General features: G+C 41.8%; 1 protein-coding gene and 1 long non-coding RNA gene across 5 annotated transcripts in view; one reads left to right on the top strand and one right to left on the bottom strand.

The window, feature by feature from the left end:
* PSME3 (proteasome activator subunit 3) overlaps positions 1 to 7,900 on the bottom strand; it is a 28,123-nt gene extending 20,223 nt beyond the window's left edge. Inside the window, exons 1-7 of one of the 3 annotated variants that reach the window (XM_085852664.1) lie at positions 7,877 to 7,900; positions 5,253 to 5,285; positions 5,100 to 5,162; positions 1,900 to 2,004; positions 1,246 to 1,294; positions 1,030 to 1,142; positions 740 to 808 (exon numbers count right to left, since the gene is read on the bottom strand). In XM_085852664.1, the coding sequence (XP_085708790.1) occupies positions 740 to 808; positions 1,030 to 1,142; positions 1,246 to 1,294; positions 1,900 to 2,004; positions 5,100 to 5,162; positions 5,253 to 5,285; positions 7,877 to 7,879 (435 nt within the window). In that variant the 5' untranslated portion in view covers positions 7,880 to 7,900. Of the gene's footprint in view, positions 1 to 739; positions 809 to 1,029; positions 1,143 to 1,245; positions 1,295 to 1,899; positions 2,005 to 5,099; positions 5,286 to 5,705; positions 5,843 to 7,876 lie in introns of those variants that run through there. The other 2 variants (XM_085852655.1, XM_085852647.1) reach the window with 2 other exon arrangements.
* Positions 6,328 to 18,040, top strand: LOC147031727 (uncharacterized). 2 transcript variants are annotated; one of them, XR_015050887.1, is made up of 5 exons: positions 6,328 to 6,483; positions 8,774 to 8,876; positions 14,248 to 14,349; positions 15,418 to 16,086; positions 16,240 to 18,040. It is a non-coding gene; the product is annotated as an uncharacterized LOC147031727 (long non-coding RNA). The 2 variants fall into 2 exon arrangements; XR_015050885.1 differs by having other exon boundaries at positions 15,418 to 18,040.
* Positions 18,041 to 19,257: the final 1,217 nt, after the last annotated feature.

Below are 19,257 nucleotides of genomic sequence, written 5' to 3'. Positions count from 1 at the left end.
CGACTGAATTGTCCATCCGGTGGGTGACGCGGCTGCCATTAGAGGTACGCGGCAGATCGCACGCCAGAATTCGTAACAATATTCCCCATGACTACTAGATCATAATTCTGAAGTTTCACCTCGATCTCTTCAGCCGTTTGAGAATTTTTTTAGGTTTTTATGTTAAAAAAAAGGTTGCCTTTTTTTTGCCAAAAAAACTGCAACTGCCAAAAAAATAAAAAATAAAAAAAAAAATCATAAAAATCATAAAAAAAACAACAAAAAATAAACAATTACTTCCCATGGAGAGTACTTGCCATGTGCCAAGTTTCAATTTTTTTCATGGTACAGTTTCAGAGATGGAGGTCCAAAGTTTTTCAATATGGCTGCCACACAATGTGACCGATGACGTCATAAATATCATTAAAATATTTTGCATGAGCAACAGCACATATGGTGAAAATTTTGTGTTAATCGGATAAGCGGTTGCAGAGAAACCAGAAAAAATTAGCACGGACAGACGTACATACATACATATGAACAACCTGAAAACATAATGTCTCTGGCGACATTGTCAGCGGAGGCATAAAAAAGAAGTTTGCACTGCATGTGAAATCAAATTTGTGTGAACTTGGACTTGAGTAAATGCAAACATCTGGACGAGTTTGGGTCATGCCGTACATTTTACAAAGTCCTTCTCAAAATCAGTGTCATCTTTATGAAACCAACATATTCTTTTACAAAAGTAATGCTTCATTACCTGAACCGACACTCCAAAATTATTTCCATCTTCAATTTTTGGAATCATCAGCTGAATCCACATTTTCACCTGAATGTACATGGGAAAAGAAAATCAGATAGTTGACATCAGCTGAAGGCTTCAAACAAAAATGCAGATGGGACAATCAATTCACTCTACAATACGACATTCCATCGCTTGGACAATGCAATGATTTTTAAAAATATAAAAATTATTGGACTTTAATAATAAATCAATAAATAAATAAAATCACCAATGTAAATTACATTGGATGAAGTAGAAGTTCTCACCGTGTTGCATTTGTCCATAAGCGTTCTGATTTCCGGCTTGATTCTCTCAATTAAAGTCACCAGGTTCTGGTTGCTCCTCACATTCCCATTAAGAAAAGCATATACCTTTGTTCCTGTAATAGCAAAGGTATGTGAACACTGACAATTATACAAATCCTTTACATGAAAGCGACTGTAACATTCAAGAAACAGAGGGACGACAAGCTATGAACGAACCTTCACAGTCAGCATCGGCGGCTGTCAACTTCCGTTTCTTTCCCTGGTGCTAAAGGAGGACGATCAAAACAATTATCATGGATAATTTAGCAATCGACATTTTTGATAATCACAGTCAAAACCTTTGGTGACATCGTGTTGAAGACAATGGATCAGGAAAAACCAGACAGGCTCACTAATGACCTTCAGGGAGGAGGCAATCTGTCTGCCAAACTCATGTAGGGTATATATATATATATATTGCCAATGCTCACTTTATGGCAGGCATGCTAATTTTATCTGCCATGTGGAGATCTTGGCAAACAAGAAATCCTCCAGGTAAATTTTTGGCATAAAAAAAATTTAAAAATACATATATATATATATATATATATATATATATATATATATATATATATATATATATATATATATATATATATATATATATATATATATATATATATATATATATGTAGATTTCTTATAATTACAATTTGGTATTATAGCCTGAATATAAAAGACAGAGTGTACTTCAAAGAAAGCTGATTATAAAACATTATGACATGTCTGCCACATAGAAAATTCATATACAAGAGTGCAGTGTCAAATATATCTATGTTAGTGACCCATCTTACTGATGCAAAGCAAGAACTCTAAATCAATTATACTTACATTATCAATTCCATCATGGTCGTTACTCAAGAGAATTGGATCCGGGATAGGAATATTGAGCTCTGAATGAAGCGTTGCCAAGTCTTTGACATTCAGAATGTCTTCCTGAAGAACAAGGGAACATGTTGTGACTGCCTGAAAATTGTATTCAATTGCAAATTACTCCATGTTGGCTGAAGGCTGACATGACGAGCAGAGTACCCGCCATATGGGCAATCTTGTTCCAAGCGTGCAACACGTTCTACTGACATCCTTTTATTGGGGTGATTTATAGGCAACAGACCACCGACTTGATCGCTCGCCCCCAAAAATAAAAAAAAACAACCCAGGTTATGTGTATGAAGCAAATACATGCCGTGTGTGTGTGTGTGTGTGTGTGTGTGTGTGTGTGTGTGTGTGTGTGTGTGTGTGTGTGTGTGTGTGTGTGTGTGTGTGTGTGTGTGTGTGTGTGTGTGTGTGTGTGTGTGCTTGTGTGTATATATATATATATATATATATATATATATATATATATATATATATATATATATATATATATATCATAATTTGTGGTTATATAGCTTGGACAATTCGAATTGCACCCAACCTCCGCCAAGAGGAATAAAATGTCAAGATGGGCAATTTTTTTTCAAAACTTGATCGAATGAAACAAAACATGCACAACTTCAGGGTGTCCTCTTTAATCCCTGACAGTTTTAGCTTGACAGGTCAAATTCTCTCAGAGGGGCGGATACATACAAACAACATACTTTCCCTCAGTTGTATTTCGATGGTGTTAAAAGAAAAAAAAACACTTGACAATTACAACATGCTTTTTCTCAAAAAGGGTAGGGATAATTGCAATTCCTAAAGTAATGAAATGTTTCATGTTTAAGCTGCTCGGCAATATGATGAAGTAATTACCTGAATGAAAAACCTTTTGTAATTCATGGACATTGTCTGAAGCTCACACTATTGAAGGTGAAATTTATCACTTATTGTACGTACACACAAGACAATGTACACAATGACACAGTCATCTAAAAATATTTAAACCACTGGTACGACTGATCTGCCACTTCTGAATAAACATTTCTTGTAAAACTTGAAATTAAGGCCGTGTCACCAGGAATGACAACACACCGACACTAACTTTTGTCATCACACATCAATGCTGCGTCAAATTGTTTCCAATTACATTTTAAATGATCCACACACAGAGGAAGCATAAACACCAAAAATGGCATCACACAACTTGCAACGTCCAATTTCCCACAGTGGATCACAACTTGCAACGTCCAATTTCCCACAGTGGATCACAACTTGCAACGTCCAATTTCCCACAGTGGATCACAACTTGCAACGTCCAATTTCCCACAGTGGATCACAACTTGCAACGTCCAATTTCCCACAGTGGATCACAACTTGCAACGTCCAATTTCCCACAGTGGATCACAACTTGCAACGTCCAATTTCCCACAGTGGATCACAACTTGCAACATCCAATTTCCCACAGTGGATCACGACATGAACGTCCAATTTCCCCCAGTGGCTCATGACTTGCAACGTCCAATTTCCCCCAGTGGCTCACGACATGAACATCCAATTTCCCCCAGTGGATCACGACATGAACATCCAATTTCCCACAGTGGATCACGACATGAACGTCCAATTTCCCCCAGTGGATCACGACATGAACGTCCAATTTCCCCCAGTGGCTCATGACTTGCAACGTCCAATTTCCCCCAGTGGCTCACGACATGAACGTCCAATTTCCCACAGTGGATCACGACATGAACGTCCAATTTCCCACAGTGGATCACGACATGAACGTCCAATTTCCCACAGTGGATCACGACATGAACGTCCAATTTCCCACAGTGGATCACGACATGAACGTCCAATTTCCCCCAGTGGCTCACGACATGAACGTCCAATTTCCCACAGTGGATCACGACATGAACGTCCAATTTCCCACAGTGGATCACGACATGAACGTCCAATTTCCCACAGTGGATCACGACATGAACGTCCAATTTCCCACAGTGGCTCACGACATGAACGTCCAATTTCCCACAGTGGATCACGACATGAACGTCCAATTTCCCACAGTGGATCACGACATGAACGTCCAATTTCCCACAGTGGATCACGACATGAACGTCCAATTTCCCCCAGTGGCTCATGACTTGCAACGTCCAATTTCCCCCAGTGGATCACGACATGAACGTCCAATTTCCCCCAGTGGCTCACGACTTGCAACGTCCAATTTCCCACAGTGGCTCACGACATGAACGTCCAATTTCCCACAGTGGATCACGACATGAACGTCCAATTTCCCACAGTGGCTCACGACATGAACGTCCAATTTCCCCCCAGTGGATCACGACATGAACGTCCAATTTCCCCCAGTGGATCACGACTTGCAACGTCCAATTTCCCCCAGTGGCTCACGACATGAACGTCCAATTTCCCCCAGTGGATCACGACTTGCAACGTCCAATTTCCCACAATGGCTTACGACATGCAACATCCAATTTCCACCAGTGGCTCACGAGATGCAGCGTCCAATTTCCTCCCATGGCTCACGACTTGCAACGTCCAATTTCCCCCAGCGGCCCATGACATACAACGTCCAATTTCCCCCAGCGGCCCATGACATACAACGTCCAATTTCCCCAGTGGCTCACATGTATTTACAAGTATGTTGTGTGCCTTTTGGGGAAATTGGACATGTTCTCGTTCACAGTGGGGTGGAGATTATGTGCAAGAACGTTCAAGTGGCAAAGAAGTGTTTAGAAAGTGTGCCAAGGTGGTGTCCAAGCCGTGTTAAATGCCCGGCACAAAGTGACATGCACATATTGGAATGGCCAAGAAGAATGGCCAAAAATAATCACCAACACTTGCAATTCTGAGAGCAACATATCCATGAGAAATGTTTAAAATAAAAGTTATCTTTACTCAAAGTTTCAAATGAAAGTTTTTTTTTTTTTTTGTTGAGAAAAATAAAAGCATCAACAAAAAATAAATATATGACATTATTTTTGCAGTTCACATTTTAAACGATGCATCACCCTAAAAGCTGCTACTGTTAGGTTTGTAGTTTAAGGAATAACGTTTCCTAAAAACCCTTCTTCTCGGTGCTGCCCTCTTCACAGCAGACGGTAAGTTTGTGGTTGAAGAGAGAGAGAAAAAAAAAAAAATAGATGCTCAGCATGAACCTGCAGAAAAGCGTCCAAGTCGACAAGCTTCTTGGGAAACAACTTGGCCACCAGCTCTTCGGCCTGTAAACCGGCACAAGGACAGGTCAACAACCAGCAGGCCCGGCTCAAGTGACAAACACAACGATTCAAAGTCCGAATGACGGTCGTTACCTCTTTACTGATCCTTTCTCGGAACATTTCGATCTACACGGTGGAAGGAGAGAGAGGGAGAGGGAGAGAGGGAGAGTAACGTTGTAAGGAGATCGAATGGACAAAAACGAGGTGCTTTGTCTAGGCCCAAAGCCCCTCACTTCGACCCCCCCAAACCCTCCTCCCCTTCCTCAGGCCGTTATTATATAAATCAAACATAATCTACGAAAAGCTTCGATCGCACTTTAACACACAAATCCTCGTGGAATTGGACACTCGGTTCGTGGAGAAAACATTGGGTTGTGACAAAACGGGTAAAAAGACGAAGACAACAACAGCGACTTCGATGGTGGATAATCTTTTTTTTTTTTTTCTTCTTCTTTAATACATCGTCATCATGATGAAGCCGACTCGCGCGGCACACATAAATTCGATAAACCTCGATCCCGCCGGCGAACGTGAGCGAAAAAGAACCTTCTTGATGTTTTCTCCCTCCAGCTTGAACACGACCGACATGTCACCGGCTCCCTCCAGGTGCATGTGCGTCTCGTGGGCCCCACTTCCGGCCGCTTTTATCACCGCGGCCTTCACACGGTCCCGTCAAAAAATTACTTTCACCCTCCATTACATGCATCGGATCTTGTTCTCTTTTAATTGTGCGTTTCATTTCGAAGTAAATAGAATGTTTGAAAAAATATATATTTAAAATAAAAAAACTACTTCCGGTTTAAATGCCGTAAAACGTTGGGCGGTTCGAATTGTTTTGCTTCGCTTGAATTCCGAACAGAAACGATTCTTCGCGTTTCAAATGTTTTCCAAAATTAAGTTAAAGTGAGTGTTGTTTTTGATTGAGGACGAGATTTCACGAATATCGACTGTGTGACGTCATTACGCAGTTACGTGATACGTCGCGTCGTGACGTAAGCACGTTTATTAATTACGACAAACGTGAAAAATGAAATTTATAGCAAACACGTGGCTATGATTTGATTGTTCGGTAACGTAGGAATCCGATGAGATTATTCGTCGATATGAGGTGTATAAAAAAAAATATATGTACAGTATATATATATATATTTTTTTTATTTAAAGCACGTCATGACGTTCAACGTCATGACGCATTTTCTGGTATTTAAGCAAGATTTCTGACTTCCTTTTTCTCTTAAGAGTTTTATTTCGTTTGCTGAATGACGATGATCATCTGGCGGCATCTTCCACCACGTGACGACCAACGTACGACCGCAAGCTCGTGGTACGTGCTGATCATCAAATCGCTTCATGTGTCGCTGTTTTACCGAATGTTTTTTTTTTTTTAATCTTCAACATATGAAACGCTTCTGTCCTTGCATCGTCACATGCGTGTTTGTTTTGTTTCATCGTTCGACATGCGTAACAGAGACGTTGTAACATTATGGAATTCAGTCCAGAATCATTGAATTGTATGTTGGACTGGTAGCATTATTGGTATTCACGATGCACGCACCATGTGTCACCATCGCACAGTCCCTTCTCTCCGCACACGCCGCCATATTGCTCTGCCTATCGCACAGTCCCTTCTCTCCGCACACGCCGCCATATTGCTCTGCCAATCGCACAGTCCCTTCTCTCCGCACACGCCGCCATATTGCTCTGCCAATCGCACAGTCCCTTCTCTCCGCACACGCCGCCATATTGCTCGGCCCATCGCACAGCTCCTCTCCGCACACGCCGCCATATTGCTCTGCCTATCGCACAGTCCCTTCTCTCCGCACACGCCGCCATATTGCTCTGCCAATCGCACAGTCCCTTCTCTCCGCACACGCCGCCATATTGCTCTGCCAATCGCACAGTCCCTTCTCTCCGCACACGCCGCCATATTGCTCTGCCAATCGCACAGTCCCTTCTCTCCGCACACGCCGCCATATTGCTCTGCCTATCGCACAGTCCCTTCTCTCCGCACACGCCGCCATATTGCTCTGCCTATCGCACAGTCCCTTCTCTCCGCACACGCCACCATATTGCTCTGCCTATCGCACAGTCCCTTCTCTCCGCACACGCCGCTATATTGCTCGGCCCATCGCACAGCTCCTGAACGCACGCGCCGCCATATTGCTCGGCCCATCGCACAGTCCCTTCTCTCCGCACACGCCGCTATATTGCTCGGCCCATCGCACAGCTCCTGAACGCACACGCCGCCATATTGCTCTGCCTATCGCACAGTCCCTTCTCTCCGCACACGCCGCTATATTGCTCGGCCCATCGCACAGCTCCTGAACGCACGCGCCGCCATATTGCTCGGCCCATCGCACAGTCCCTTCTCTCCGCACACGCCGCCATATTGCTCGGCCCATCGCACAGTCCCTTCTCTCCGCACGCGCCGCCATATTGCTCTGCCTATCGCACAGTCCCTTCTCTCCGCACACGCCGCGATATTGCTCGGCCCATCGCACAGCTTCTCGACGCACACGCCGCCATATTGCTATACCTGAAATGAATGCGAGGGAAAAACCTTCGGTGTGGGCTTTATTTCACTTGATTGAAGCCGATTCTACCGACACATAAAGGAATACACGTGCAGCAAGGAATACACGTGCAGTATATCACCACAAAATTAATCAGCAATTACCCAGCATAAGCACGGAGTCCGGTATACTCTCAATTCTCACCATTCAACGAGCACCAAGTGAACCACCGCCGTAAATGACAATGCCCCGGGGACAATCCCCCCGACCACGCAGTTTTATCCGTCCCGTGTGCGATCCGCGCGACACGTGATCACGCGTCACATCCTTTAATTAATCACAATACCCAGTACACGATTCACCAAGTCCCACGGTGCATTGTTTTATGTGAGAAAGTGTTCACATCGACTTTGACTTTCTGATGCTTTGTCTCTCAAAAAAAATAACCCCCCCCCCCCCCCGTGACCTCTTGTGGGTTGATATCATTTCGTAGCCATTTAAAATATAAAAACTGCTCAAAAAAAAAAATCCATGGTCAGCCTTTTAGTTTTTCCTGAAATGTTTCATCGGTCATTTCTGATTCTGGAAAACGTTTTAAAATTGTGTACACACCATGCACTGCTTTTTTCTGACCTTAACCGATTTTATCGATATTCTTGACCCTATCCCATGCCTGCACAAAACGAGTCATAAAATTGTTTAAATTGGTTTAAGATGTTTAAAAAAAAAAAAAAAAATTGACCTAATTTGACATCCCAGTCACTGAATTTATCTTGGAGAGACATTGACCATCTCTTTGAAAGACACCTTGACATCTGATCTTGAAAAGCTAAATTCAGTGCTGCCGTGCCCCTTGCTGCTGGTGAACCGAAAACCAGTTTGTCTGTTTCAACTCTGAACCGACTTGAGGTCACTGTGCATTGCTCTTGAATGCACAACATTCCATAGACGTCTCCCTTTCAAACGCTAACTGGACTGAGTTCTGCTTTGCTTCTAAGAGCTGGAGGGATTGGACATGAAGCTGTTTCGGTTTGATTTTTTTTTTTTTTTTTTTTGCTCTTGAATGTGATGCTCATTGTGGGTACATTTTCATTCCTGCAGGTGGATTGCCATCTCATTGCTGAAGTTTCCTTGTTGCAAGACAGAGGAACAATATGACATCACCAGCGGGCTTCCTCTTCGACTTGTGCATTGTTGTTCAAAGGTTCTTTAAAATGTTTGTTTTCCCGGGACATGGCTGGTGCTTTCTGTATTCATCTTTGGTATGGATGTTTCACGTGACCTTTATTTTTGACATTCTTCAACTCCCCCCAACACTGAAGCTTGTATCCAGGTATTTCTCAGGTGGCTGAAGAGATTGTGATTTGCTTTGCCTTTAAATTATGCAAGGGGTTATGGTTTTCTTTGAAATGATTGCACGAACAGTGCTAGCCTTGTATCGTGGCTTCTCATTTGTAATTAGTGGCAAAGAATAAAGTCAGATTTCTGAGTGCCATAATAATTTATATAATTTTGGTTTTATCAAATGCCAAACAAAAATGTCTAACCGAGGATATTTGGTATCGGAATTCATGAGGATATACCGATCCCAAATACTTTGAACATTTGCCTAAAAATATTTGGCGAGCATACAATGTTGACGTGGCAGACTGAATTTTGATCACATGAACAGAATCGATTGTATTGCTCTCGTCCATAATCGGCTTAATATGGCAAAACGTGAAATCCATGAAGAGGAAAAAATGATTCATGCCTGCACATTGCAAATTAAGTTTATTCATTTTGTGGCAAACATTTGTGTAATACGAACCAGATTGCATTCTTCAGCGTGTTCCATTGAACAACAACAAAAAAGTATACCCTAGTTAGTGGCGTGAAATTTATACGTTAAACTGCTTGGCCAGAGATGAGGGGTTTGATCTATCTCACCTCGCTGCTTGATCGTTGTCAGCAAAGAACAAACTGCTGTGCTTGGTTCATCCATTGTTTGATCTTCACTCGATTTACATTTCAAGTTAATTATTTCACCACCTGGACGGAAATTCAAGGGCTTCTCTCGTTTTTGCGCATCGACATGTCAAGCAGTGAAACAAAATTGGAAATCATTCCAAACATGAAACTTGCTGTTTTTAAGGATGACGTATAAATTACATTAACAGGTGTGAATAACAAATTTAAGGTGGTGAAGGACTACGCATAAACAGCGGTTAACTTCCATGTATGTTTGTTTATTATTTTTAGTAATATGTATAATATATATTGCACACATCAGATGCACCTCCTGGCTTGAGCATCCCCACGGATTATGTCTAATGGTAAAACCGCATAATCCGCAAAGATCAACTGTCCGTCTGCTACCCAGACGATTGTATCCGTGAATGCAAACGATTCAACCAGAAGGCACATGATTCAATCGGCGGGTAAATCAAAACGTGTCGTGTGAGCGCTCGCCCCAATCTCCATTGCACATCGTCCTACACCAAAGCGTGTCACCTCCAACCCAGAAGCCTCGGCCCGGCAACTGTCGAAGATTACATGGTCAAGATCGGTTAAACGTCAAACGAAGCCGCATATCCAGATTTCAGACTTATTTGCCCTCATCATGGTATACCGATTAAATATCTAACCAATGATTACTACATTTGTCGTTTATGTATCAGATGCACCTCCTGACTGATGGTGAGCATCGCCGTGGATTGTTTCAGATGGTAAAAACCGCATAATCCACAAAACCGTCCGTCTGCCACCCAGACTATTGTTCCTGCTAATGAAAAATCGTTCAACCAGAAAGCACGTGATGTAATCGGTGGGAAAATCGAAATGTGTGTGAGCACTCTCCTGATCTCCATTGGACATCATCCGACACCAAAGTGTCACTTCAAATCCTGGAACAATTGTCTGGGTGGCAGACGGTTGTTCTTTGTGGAACACTCGGTTTTACCATGAGGCAAAATCTGTGGTGGTGCTCACCACAAGTCAGGTGGTGTCTGATTTAAATGACGAATGTGGTCATTTGTTGGATATTTGTCGGAATGCTGTCCTGAGGGCAAACAAGCCTGAAATCCAGATAGGTGGCTCCATTTGATGTTGACCAATATTGGTCTGTTTGACAGTCACTGGGCCGAGGTGTGTGTGGTGTGTGGTGTGCGATTTGCCTTGCCTTTAAAACCCTCATTTTATTCTAAATGAGAACTTGTGCAATTTAACTCATTAGTTGTACAATAAATATATTTTGCACACTCAAACAAAAATCACCTTGCCATGTCCAAATACCCAAGTTAGGAGGACTTGGACAAAATATTATGCCATGTTGACCGAAGTTGCTGTTCACCATTAGCGTTTGGGAATATTGAGATTAAAATGATTGCAGCTCAGAGGAACTGTCGATTGTGCTCAAATGCAAACGTAGAGTTTAAAATCCCCGACTGGTGTCCTTTTTTTTTGCACGGTGTGCTGGGTCAGGTGTTCTCTGAACTATCTCGTATTACTTGTCACGTTCTTGAAGCTTGAAGTCCTGAACCTTGCGAAGGGTGTTTTGGACTGAGGGGTGGAGGTTAGATATCCTTGCACATTTGCCAATGTAATTGTCGGTTCGACTTGGTTACCGTTTTTTATTTTCAGCTGTGCCTCCAAATATTTTCACAACAGACTTTAAAGTTTTTTTTTAATTATTTTTTTTGTTGACCATCTGGAAGCTGACTTGTCTATCTCGTTTTTCTAATGCATATAAAAACTGGTCAAAGCGGCTTGCCCTGCTTGGTTTGGCTTGCGGTTGGTACTGATGTGAAACTGCAGTGGCTTGTGTGTGTGCAAGTGGCGAAAAGGCTGTTTTATTTCCTCCGACGAAGACATGCTTGGTTTTCATGTAACAAAGCATGTAAGAAAAGGAGGGAAAGAAAGGAATTTCAGTTTGAGAGTGTACTAATACAAGTGCTTTCTCTTGAGCTTTAATCCAACATTCGTGTTGTGCTAAAATGTTAAACTTCTAAGTGGAGGGGTTTGTAATTGAACGTTTTTATCTCTGCCCACTGAAGGTGGATGAGGTGGTTTTCACCCCAGTCTGTGTTCAGGTTGGGTGTGATGAGGACAAACTGATTACATTTTGATGAAGATCTGCTGCAGATCCAGATACTATAATTTTTCAAGTGATTCTTCACCATTGAGATGGGGGGGAGGGGGGGAGGGGCAAAAGCAATACATCACGATGTGTTAAAGTTGTAGACGTGTTTGGGTGTGTGACGAGGACTGATTGATTCGACTTTCGTGAAGATTGGAATCCAGGTGGAGGTATCTGTTCTGTGCCCTTCCAGTTTTTACTTGCTTTTTTTTTAATCTCTGCCGCTGAAGGTGAAGGTTGTTTCACCCTTTTGTTTGTCTGCAAGATATCTCAAAGTTGTGGATGGATCCAGCTGAAATCTTGTGGACAGGTTGGGTGTGTGACAAGGGTGAATTGGTTCAATTTTGGTGAAGATCTGATTTGAGTGATTCTTCACCATTGAGATGGAGTGAAAAACTATATATATATATATATATATATATATATATATATATTATCTCAAAGTTGTGAAGATTCGGATGAAACTTGGTGGAGAGGTTGGGTGTGGCAAGGACTAATTGATTTCATTTTGGTGGAGATTCAAATCTGGATATGAGATTTATTTGATTTTTGAAGTGATTCTTCGCCATTGAGAGTGCCAAAAACAATCTATAGAATGATTCTTCAAAAATGTTTTGGGCCTGATGTGTTATTGTGGATCAAGCATTGCATGGCGGAGGTACGTGCTTTACCGAGTGCCCTTCGAGTTAACCTCCGCCATCGAAGATGGACTGAGGTTACTGTTTTCACTTCTGTTTGTTTGCCTTTGTTTGTGAACAGTATTACGGAAAAACTCCTCGACAGATTTCGACGAAACTTGGTGGGGGGCGGGGGGTTAGGTCTGGTCCAAGGATCATGCCATTAGATTTTGGACTTTGTCCAAAGTCCAATATGGCCACTATGGTGGGCATTTTGAAAAAAAAATTTTGCATTCATACACGTTTTAAGTGATTTCCAACCTAAAAAACATGTTAGAGAAAAAAAAACATTTTGCAACTTTTTTTTTTCAAAAAAATTTCGTTTTTTTATTTTTTTTTGGTCGCGTCGACATGCGTGTCGATCTCGTTTAGTTTATTCAATTGTGGTTTAGTAGAGTCTGATCCGTTTTGACCTACAATGGATAGGATATCAGGTTCATTTAAGTGACCCAGCAGTATTGGTGGCGGAGGTTTTGCACTCTACAGAGTGCTCCCCCTCCAGTTTACTTTGTGTTTTCAGTTTAATTTGTTCCTTGGTATATTGACTTTGTTTTGTGGCTTACCTTAAAAGCTGTTGGAGTTCACGAGTGAATATTGGATGGGGATGAGGGTGACAGTTTGTCATTGGGTCAGTAATCAAACCCAGGCTTGACTTTTTTTTTAAACTTGGTAATACTCCAGACAATGCACTCAAAACTGTTTGTTTAGCATTTTCATTTCTGTACCGGATCCTCTCCCCCTTTATAACACCCTGAATCTGATGGAGGGTGTGTTTGAGTTCAAGCCGTGATGATATCCCCTGTGGAAATTGCCAAGCTGAGATGTAAAATGTATCTCAAACAGCGATTTGTTTAAAATTGCAATTTTTCACTCAATGGGTCGGCATGTAATTTCGTTCATCAATTTATGGTCATGAATCTTGCCGAGTCAACAAAATGTTTTGTATAATATCGTAGAAGTGGGAATTTTCTCTCAGCCACATGAAAAGGTGTTCGTGTTTTTTAATTCCACTGAACGGCACAAGACCCACGACTGATGTTAACCACGTGAAACCTCGGTGAACGTTTGTATCGGGAGAAAATAACCTTCAATGTAACCAGAAGTGCGAAACTGCCATCACGATGTACTTCATTATTAAAAGGTTGAACTTTCAAGACAGTGTTGTGGTGCTTGTCGGCACTGCATTGATCCAAGTAGAGTTCATTGTGCTTCCACATGGAGGGTTAATATTTTACATTCATGATGCACAGAACTCTTCAAAATTGTTGCTGTTCTGCATAAAGAGAAGCTTCCTCCAACCAGAGGACTGCTCTCTTGCATGATCGGCAGAGCACATTACCAATTAATGGTTTTGGGAGCAACGTGGTGCCAAAGCTAGATCTGCCATCACTCTCAAACTATGGGTGGGAAATTGGTAACTTCTTGCCTGTGCACGTGTATATTGCATTGAATTATGGACCCTGAAGTACAATATGTCGTTGCATTTGCTGGCCAAGCGCATTGCTTGCAACTCACTATGGTGGCTGGTCACTGTGTGTAAGGCATGTGCATTCTTTGTGTGATCTGATGCTCTAATTTCTCTTAAGGCAAATATATTCACACTTAAATTTACACTTTGGCGTGATAATATTCTCGCATGATGACCAATTCTGGGGGAGGGGGGAAATTGCATGCAATAGCAATTCAAAAATGTTGACCAAGCAAATGTGAGCTTGTGGGGATAGGTGGAGGGATAGATGTTGAGCTGGGTTTTGACGTCCTTGTATTACTTGTATTTGCAGGAATTTGATTGAATAACAGCAGAGCCATGACCTGAACTGGAGCCAGAGAAGTGAAGGGACTATGGACAATGTGCCAAATGTCAGGTGCATCTCCATGAGAAGGTGATATGCAAACTGCAGGTGGAGGGTGTTGGATAAATGTACTTTTATTTATTTATTTATTATTATTATATATATATATATTTTTTGTTAACCATCTGGAAGCTGACTTCTCTATCGTTTTTCTAATCTATATAAAACTGATAAAAGCAGGTTGCCCTGCTTGGTTTGGCTGGCGGTTGGTGCCGATGTGAAACTGCAGTGCTTTGTGTGTGTGCAAGTGGCGAAAAGGCTGTTTTATTTCCTCCGACGAAGACATGCTTGGTTTTCATGTAACAAAGCATGTAAGAAAAGGAGGGAAAGAAAGGAATTTCAGTTTGAGAGTGTACTAATACAAGTGCTTCTTCTCGAGCTTTAATTCAACATTCGTGTTGTGCTAAAATGTTGAACTTCTAAGTGGAGGAGTTTGTAATTGAACGTTTTTATCTCTGCCCACTGAAGGTGGATGAGGTGTTTTTTTCACCCCAGTCTGTTTGTGTACACGTTGGGTGTGATGAGTAATCCTGGGGCTGGGACAGAGCTGTATGCATTTATATGTATAGGGAAAACCCACTTTTGTATGGTAGTATAGGTCCTCGGCTTTAAAAAAAAAAAATTGGGTTCTCACTCAATCTCTAGATTTTGCCCAACTTGCCCCAAAAGTTGCCCATCGGGCAAGAAACCAAACCGGTCATATGTCAGCCATTTCTTGAGCGATTTTGAAAGCTCTGAAGCATCATTTGTAATACCCTCTCCCAACACCATTGGAAGCCGTTATATCCCTTAAACATTTACGAAGATGATTTGCGTTACCCCACCTTCAGAACTCTGAGTGAGGTGGGGGTGGAAATGAAATCACCACCTTTTTGCCATATGATCCCGAGTTCCCTTGGCACATTTAGTTGGTTGAGATTGTAAAGTAACGACTTGTAGAATGACGTCAGACAGATGGACGCTCATGTGGGAGGGGGGGGGTGTGGGGTACTGGTCCATTATTGTTTTTTGCTTGGAGCTCCCAAATGACTAATGCCACCTCTTTATGGGTTTCATTCATCGTTCTGCAGTGTACCATTGGAGTTTGTGTTCCCACAGGCTTGCTGCCAGAAAGCTGGCGGCCCAGACCCATGAAGTCACACCAGGAGGGAGAGTGGAGGGGGGGCTCCCCTCATCTGAATATCTTGTATCCTTTGCCATTTTGAGACTGGAGATGCACAGAGCACAGGATTCTGGGAGGCCCTTCTGATGCCATGAGTTTCCACTAGTGTACCATTTTTGTCCCATCTGAAACTCTTCTTTGCAAAGTCCCTTTAAGCCCCTTGCCTCTATTGTATGATGGGCCTATTTGCAGCACCCACATCATGATTTTATTTTCCCGTCTCTGTTTTTCCACCCAGGGGGGCCATGTTGATTTTTGTTCTTGACCCTGCCCCTCTGGTGTAATCATAAATACCTTGGTGACGTCTGCTTGCCCCACTGTTCTCATCCCCATTCTTCCACCCTCACATCCCCTCCCTGAGAGTGTTTGTCCTGTTATGTTGAATCGATGTGGTGTAAATGTAGTGCAGGTTTGTTGGGGCAAATTGTTTCCTCCTGCATCTAAATTGTGTACCCTTTTGTATTGGGATGTTTGCCATAGCTTCAACGACTAAAAAGTACAACAGTTGATTTTAATTTAAAGCTTTGAAAATCTTGTTTTAAGGTGAACTTTGTGCTTCTGGTGCACTAATTGAGGTGGTTGCAATCACATGGAAAATGCTTCAAGTATCCTTTTTGAAGAAGTATAAACTTGAACACTAGAACTAAAATTGCCTTCATAATAATAGTCATGCTGTATTGTGTTAGGGTGAAGAAACTCCTGATGTGGCTGTGTGATTTATCCTGATTTAGCCTCCATCGAAACACATCTTATTCCAGTGAATTCGGGTGGTGGATAAGACTGCTTCAGTGGTGCTGAACTTCTTGTGTTTTTTTTTTTGTTTGTTTGTTTTTAAATAATCTTTAAAATCACGATAATTAAAATTCAAGTATTGTACTGTATCGATGTGAACATTGTGTGGATTATTGTGTTATCTGAATTCTCTCATTGAGGGTCAATTCGAGATTGCAATTTTGTACCAGCAACTACCACCTGTGGCCTTGCTGGGAATACTGAAGAGGGGTGGGAGAAGGAGAAGGAAGGGGTGTTAACTATGATTCAGACTCGTCAAAATGATTCTGCATAGAATAACAGTGGAGATGGAAACCAAATTGTCTGAAATCCATTTTCTACTGGTCATACTATAAACAGCCCAGACATGGTCGGAGAGAGAGATTATGGGAGGGTGCTGCTCTGTTTTAGGTGGGGGAAATGGAGCTGGCAGAGAAAATGTTATGTTTCATGAAACGCACACGATTAGTGCTTGGCCGATATTGGCATATTGGAGTCTGTGTGATTACTTACTGCAGTACAGACTTTGCCTGTTTGCACAGAACTTTTGTATTTTTCTCCAACTGCTTGTCGGATTGAGACAATTTTCACCATTGGAGTGACTACTCATGTAGAATGTGTTTTTATGGTAATTATGACATCTTCGGTTACGTGCTGTGGGCCATTTTTGGAAAACTTTTGACCTCTATCTCAAACCACACCAAGGAAAAAATTGAAACTTGGCAAATCGTAAGTCCTCCTCATGGGAATGTGATTGTTATGACATAATTACATATGTGGAACGCCACATCTGATCAGAATGAAAATTTAACGTCATCTCGAGATAAAATGGTCAACAGAAAAAAAAAAACTCGTCGGTCACCTGATTCGGCAGCCATATTGTTTAAAAACATTTTTTAAACCCTCAATCTGCTTTGAAAAGATCAAGGCAAAACTGCACATATGACCTCATATCCATGAACAAAACGGTCACACATGTCATAGATCACATGGCTTGGCAGCCATATCGGATTTGCCCTAAAACCTATAAAAAAATACACCACTCAAAAGAAGTCCTGGCGAGGGTTTGCAATCTCTGATTGCTATTTTTCTTGTTTATTTAGTCATTCAATTTCTTAGCGCTTGTATATGTCTTAGTACTTGTAATACCTCAGGGGAGATCCAAATTCCATTTTCTAAAAAGCATTGTTGCTGTTTTGGAAATGTACACGTATGATTACCCAGAATGAGTCATTTCATTAGTTTATGTGTTCGGTAGACCTTTGTCCTGAGGGGTGCAGGGTATGCATTGTTTGTCTGTGTATCCCTCGTGTGATATTCCTCTTCTCTCCCACTTTTAAATCTAAATCCAACAACCTCTCCTTTCCCCCCACCCCCCATCAGTCTTGCCTTCAACCCTGCAGTTGGTTAGTTGTCCCTCAGTCCATCTGTATCCCTTTCCATTACCACTTCATCCACGCATTATTTTGTTGGACACATTCAGTCCGTCTGTGTTCATTCATCCCTTATTAGAGACGATTAATCCTTTGCGCCAATCAGATTGCCCTCCTGCATTAACACATTTGTGTCTCAGTACAACACTTCCATGCGCCATGCCGTACAAAGGACATCTCACTTGTGCACTAATGAGCAAGATGCTCGCATGACGTTTGCTCCTTTGAAGCCACGCCCAGCTCAAGTGGCTTTAAAGGTCCAAGTAATTGGAAAATCATTTTTGGTTTAATGAATAGATATGGCTTCACTCAACACTTCATCATTGTTTTTCTTGAATAAATATCTTTGAAGGAAGATTTTGGTGTCCTTTTGTGCTGGATTGGCTCCGCCTCCCTCAAACAATGGCGATGTGATTACGTCATATCACGTGACCCGCCTTGTCTCGAATACTTTTGCTGGGGGGACTTGTGTTTCGGTGTGATGTACATATCTGAACTCAGAATGCCAGCTTGATGTATTGTGAGTGTACAGGGTGTCCCAAAAGATCCAGGTCTAAGGAAAATATGGACAGCCAAAGTAAAACAGACAAGGGTAAAGTGGCATGGCCCAACTACCTCGAGCGTCATTTCCAGCACCCATTTTGAAAAGAATTCGTACGAAACCAGCCTGAATCCACAGTTGGGGATGAGTAAATTGATGCAATTGAAAGCCAATGTGCCCCCCCATGAAGATAATTCAAATCTTATGGAGAAGAAGAAAATGGACAATTGGTGTGGAAAAGTGTCAGAACCTGAGGGTAAGTTGTTTTTGTTTTTTTTCACATTTCTATTTAGCATCGACCATGATCGCCACCACTTTAGTAAACGATCAGTAACTTTCTGCATTACATATCAGACATACGTACAGGTACAGCCATAAGCAGGGCAAATAGTAATATGTGTCGCTTCTATATGCCAAATAGATAGATCTGCAGAAACAGACAGAACTACATGGGCACTTGGTGGAGTGCATACCTCTGCCACATAATGCCTGATCCATGAGAACATATCAATTGCATTTTTGAAATATCATGCAATACAGTACTATATAGTTTGTGGCCTTATCAATGGTCAATAATCACTTTTAGAAATCAAATAATTCTTGGATCCAGATCTTCACCAAAATTGAATCAATTCGTCCTTGCAATACACCCAACCTCTCCACCAAGTTTCGTCCGAATCCATCCACAACTTTTTGAAATATCGTGCTGTGTATCATTTTTAGCCGTTTCTCAATGGTGAAGAATCGCTTAAAAAAATTCTAATAGACCGATCCAGGTCTAGATCTTCACCAAAATCGAATTAATTCTTCCTTATCGTACTGCAGCATAGCAAACCAATTGTTCAAATTTGCATAAAAGCACCAAAATTGGTACACATGTAGAATAATGTATTCCGTCTCAGGTCAGCTTTGGAGGTCAGGTACACAGGTCAGCTTTGGCTGACCAAGGCACAATCTCAGGTGGCTCCATAATATCTGGAATTGTTCGGAATACATTATTCTACATGTGTACCAATTTTGGTGCTTTGATG

This window comes from Eptatretus burgeri, chromosome 2 (assembly GCF_056783735.1).
Source record: "Eptatretus burgeri isolate ZD-2024b chromosome 2, Ebu_testis_v1, whole genome shotgun sequence".
NCBI lineage: Eukaryota > Metazoa > Chordata > Myxini > Myxiniformes > Myxinidae > Eptatretus > Eptatretus burgeri.
This window is presented reverse-complemented; position numbering and strand designations above follow the sequence as displayed.